General features: G+C 31.9%; 1 protein-coding gene across 3 annotated transcripts in view; it reads right to left on the bottom strand.

Moving 5' to 3' along the window:
• Positions 1-5,045, bottom strand: part of LOC106462484 (sodium/calcium exchanger 3-like) — a 109,721-nt gene that overhangs the window by 3,318 nt on the left and 101,358 nt on the right. For all 3 annotated transcript variants that reach the window (XM_022389761.1, XM_013922410.2, XM_022389762.1), the window contains exons 6-7: positions 4,006-4,122; positions 384-542 (exon numbers count right to left, since the gene is read on the bottom strand). In XM_022389761.1, coding sequence (XP_022245469.1) covers positions 384-542; positions 4,006-4,122 — 276 coding nt within the window. The remainder of the gene's footprint in view (positions 1-383; positions 543-4,005; positions 4,123-5,045) is intronic.

The following is a 5,045-nucleotide window of genomic DNA, read 5'->3' as shown; positions in this document are numbered from 1 at the left end:
CCCAGCTCCCTAGTACTCTATGCAGGAGAAACTATACCGCTCACAAAACAAGCCCAGCCTCACTAGTACTCTATGCAGGAGAAGTAGAACCAAACGACTTTCTTGTAGTAATGATTTTGTTGAAACTCCTTTGTATAACCGTCTGGCTTGCATTACCGATAAAGCTTTGACTAATTTTTATACTAAGAATTTAAAAGGATAGATCTAAGTTGAATATTTTTCCTCCAATAATCGATAAATGAATTACTCTAATTAAATGAATATCTTCTTTTGAGCAATAATATAACAGCAAATTACACGAAGCTTATGCCACTTTTAATCTGAAAAACAAAGAAACACTTACTACCTTTCACCATTTTCGGTGCAACTTTATCCTGACTTACCTGGAACACTTGTACCCAGAGCAACGAAAGCAGTGGCCGTAACCTGATCTTTAATCCCTAAGGTACAACCAAAGTGAGATGCAAGGTCGCCGATGAAAGCGGTGAGAAGCCCTATTATGCAGATAGAAGTGACGAAAGAAAGCCACCCATCCAAATAATCTATAGAATAAAAACGGTTTGTGAAAATAAAAGGAAACAAGAACAACAATAGTGACAATCTAGACAAATTAGCAATTACTTAGTCTGTTCTTAACGTCTTCTCTTTGTTTCCATTTACTGTTCTATCGTGTTGTTCAAAATACAAGAACCATGTTTAGTCAAACTCGATAAAAAAAATGGTTGTTGTTATTACAAAATCAGGAGTATACCGTTATCGCTACTACAAAATCAGGATTATACCATTGTCGCTACTACTAAATCAGGATTATACAGTTGTCGCTACTACAAAATCAGGATTATACAGTTGTCGCTACTACAAAATCAGGATTATACCATTGTTGCTACTACAAAATTATAAATATATCTTAATCGCTACTACAAAATGAGGATTCTATATACCCAAGTCAAAATATGGAAGTTTGTAAACTTACTTTAAACTGGAACTGACCTAACATACGATTATATAATAGAGTTCTTTGCCAATTTTCTCTAAAATATTTGATATTAAATAATAATTTTAATATCTTCTTCTTCAGTGTTTTTAATATCTAGAAAAAAAGGTACCAGATCCCTGCTGATAGCTGGAAGAACAGGAACGTATGAGATTTGGAAGATAATAATTTAAACGTTATTGAGGCTACTATTTGGGATGAGGGTGAAAGGAAGTAATGTGGTTAATTACGTCAGTCAAACATCAATTCATAATGTAACCAAGGCAGCCTTAAAATAAATTATAGTGTATAAGACTTTGGATTACACACACACACACACATATATATATATACAAAACAGGTTCCGGATCTCAGATCGTGAAAGATCTGGCAAACATTAACCACCGAAGTCGTTGCGTGATAAGAATTTTATAAGAATGAAAATAAAGTTGGTTTTATGGACAAAAAACGATGAGAAACCTACTTATACAAGTTTTATTCTACATGTGAACACAAACCGCCATTTCAAATATATGTGTAGAAACTATGAACATCATTTCACTTATTGTGTGTAGACAGTTGTGTGCTCTCCCTCCCAAAACAAGCTGAAATGTTTTGACGATATTATTTTTCTTAGCAATTCTATATTGTGAAAACAAACTATACAATAAGGGATAGGAGTATAGTACCTATTGTTAAATTTGTTTCTAAATATATATAAAAAACTCAACTCATCTAAAATGAAAGAAACACACACACAAATCAAGAACTCCTAAAACTCAAAGCAGAATTTTCATCAGTACAGTATTACCGGTATTTCTTACATGGAAAGTCCTCACAAAGAAAATTTTCTAGGTCTCTTTGAATTTTGTAGTTAAATCTAGATACTGAAGTTAAAGGATATTCAATTCAAAGATATTCTTTGATTAAATGATGGATTTTACGAGCAAGAAAGTGTATTTTCAATTTAACTTCAAATATATATCCATGTTTTATATTTACAAACAAACTAGTAAATACGTGTTTATCAACGCCAAAAAATGTCAAGAACGTACATAACAGCCCAGCACAAGTGTCATATTTTAATTTTAAAACAGTCCCCCTTTCTTATAATAAAGTATTCATTACAATTTTCACGTCATTAACTATAGCATCCAGTACTTCCCTAACGCATCGGAATATCCCCAGTGTATTTGCTTTATTAAAGCTTATTCTTACAAACTATTCATTCAACAATAGAAATGTTTGTACATTAATTTGCGACGGAAAGCTGTTTTGCATAACATCATTTAGATCGCAAACTTACTAACAACAAAAAAATGTTCCTAAACGTGTTATACTTTGTGGTTGACCAATTTTCACTTGAAAAACTGTAAGGACTGAGTAACCCCGGTGACCTCAAAGCTATAGAGCACAATACAATTATGTTTAGCAGGAAAAGTAGACATACACATTGTAGTATTATTCTGTTCTATGGCATCAGTTCTTACAATTTACTATTGTTCGTTCCCGATAAAAAAAAATCCGTCTAAGCATCTGCCTAGATGTAAAAAGTAAAAACCTATAGTTTCCAAATCTGTCTATCTCAATTTCTAGCGAAAATTATATAGACATGTTCGTATTTTGAAGAATATTGTTCTTCGAAATGAATATATATAGATAGATAGGTGGGTAGTTTATAACAAATTATATATTCTACGATGCTCTGTAAATATTATGTTTATCATTTAACTGTTGAAAGAAATGGATTCGCAAACGTTTCCAGTAAGAATCAACATAAGCAAGTTAGTAAAATAATCTTGCATCTATGTCAAATAAAATTAAAAATTCTTATTACATTTTTTTTACATTTCCACTTAATCCTTTAGTGATTGGAATTGAACCACCTCTGACATGGATTGCTCACATTAGAAATTAACAAAACCATGCAAGTAACTACTAATGATATTTATAATGGTAGCATGTTTGAAAACGATCTTTAGTAATCAAAACAGAAATAAAACAAAACAAAAGAAGTGGCGTCAAAACAAAATACAATTATTTGGTTTTTATCTTTGAAATATTATTTCTCGAAAGGTTCAAAAAGTAAACAAAAACCGGTATATTGACATTTCATAAAATTTCGTACCATTTAAGGAATCTTTCTAAAGACAATTAGCCCTGGTTTTTAATAAATAGGAAGGGTTCGTATAATTTTCGCAATGTAGGAAAAGCTCCAGTCAAATGGGTATTTGATATTATATTTGAAATTAATAAAAAAAGCAAGTATTGAGATATACATGTTTAATTCTAACAAGAAAAAAAAACAGGATAAATCTCAAAACTACCAAATCTTACAGAGTCTAAAACGCCTTTAAGCAATAATACCCTCTCTGTTTGTTTGATCTAAAGCGCAAAATTACACACTGGTCTATCTGTGCTGTGCCCAGTATAGGTACCGAAATCCGGTTTTTAGCGTTGTAAGTCCGCAGACTTCTCGCTGTGTCACTTGGGGAGACGGGGAAGGGACAATCCCCTCTCTACAATCAAATCCCCACTAATTAAAACCAAATGCAATTCATCATTATAACAAAGAGCGAGAAATGTAGTTATAATAATATAAAGTTAAATATTTTGAGTCAATGAAAAATCCTCTAACATAGGTTTTTAAAAACATATTTACTTTACTCTGTGCTGGAATGATAATCTTTAATTTAAATTTTTAAATGAGCCACAACATCGTGTAACATGAACAAAAATGTCTATCATGACTAATTTTAAAAACAAAACAGTGTATATAATTGAATAGAGTTGTTTAAACATGCTGTTGTACAAAACATCGGTATTTTGTTTACATCCGTTGAAGTGAAATTCGGATGCATGTGCATTTAGTGATAGATTAACCACAATAAAAACTATGCAGAAAATAAGCAGTATTCAGATACACGTGTTTAATACCTTAATATTGGAGTCCGAAGATAATGTGAAATAAAAAATAATTCTTAAATAAATTCCAGCTTTATCTAGAGATTTCCAAAAATAGATATCGTTACCTGTCGGTGGAACAAAAGCGAAAAGAACTTTCCAAAAGATGGTGAAAAAGTGCATAACATAGTCCACACAAGAAGGGCGTTTTTCATCATCTTCATCATTTTCTCCTCTGTCGTCGCCTATAATGTTGAATGAATACTTTAGCTTCTGGCAGTAAAAGCTTCACGGCTCAAACAAACCTTGACGCATACAACTTTTGTTATTTTTGGATGTTGTAAATTAATGCTAAGGCTAACCGTAAGACAAATATAAGACTACAACCCAACAAGCAGCGTGTTTTTCACTCTGCATGCTGTCGCTGATCGAAGTTTATTCCCGATATTACAAGGCAACTCTGTCCTTAACAGCCATTATTTACAGTTATACGATGTATTCAGTTGAAATATGCTAGGTTTATTTTGGCACTCATGACTAGATTGGATGATACCAAGATTAATATTAAATTAGCATGTGCACGTTTAAATTTCAAGTGAATGTCCCCAAACTTTGATTAATAATTTTTTATCAAGAACAGTTGCTGAAACTCTAATACAAAAGGTGTCATGAATCATTAATAGCATGAACAGTGTATTTCTAGTGTTTAGCATGCTCTTTTAAAAATCTATGGCCTTTACAGTGGCAATTTAGCCAAAGAAATGGTTAATTGAAACTATTAAAATAGTGTGTGTAACCAGTAACTATGCAGTCAGAATAAAGATGTTTTATAGTGGACCTGTCTTCATGAGGGGCAGAACGAGAATGTTGTCAAAAACACTAGTGGGATACGGGTTTCTATGTAGACAAAATAATGACTGTTTGAGGCTGTATTGACAGAAAAATTTTGCTATTGAATACACATATTCATAATAATATTCTTTAAGCTGTATTAAATGAAATATTTTATCAGTGACTACGTAGTTAGTGTACTATTCTTTAAAGGTGCAGTAAAAGAAGTGTGTTATCAGTGACAACGTAGTCAGATGAATTTTTATTTAAGACTCTATTAAAATAAATATTGTTATTCTGACTCATAAGAACATTTGTCTGTCAGCGCAGAAAAGGA

Source organism: Limulus polyphemus, unplaced genomic scaffold (assembly GCF_000517525.1).
Source record: "Limulus polyphemus unplaced genomic scaffold, Limulus_polyphemus-2.1.2 Scaffold1179, whole genome shotgun sequence".
NCBI classification, from domain to species: Eukaryota; Metazoa; Arthropoda; class Merostomata; order Xiphosura; family Limulidae; genus Limulus; species Limulus polyphemus.
This window is presented reverse-complemented; position numbering and strand designations above follow the sequence as displayed.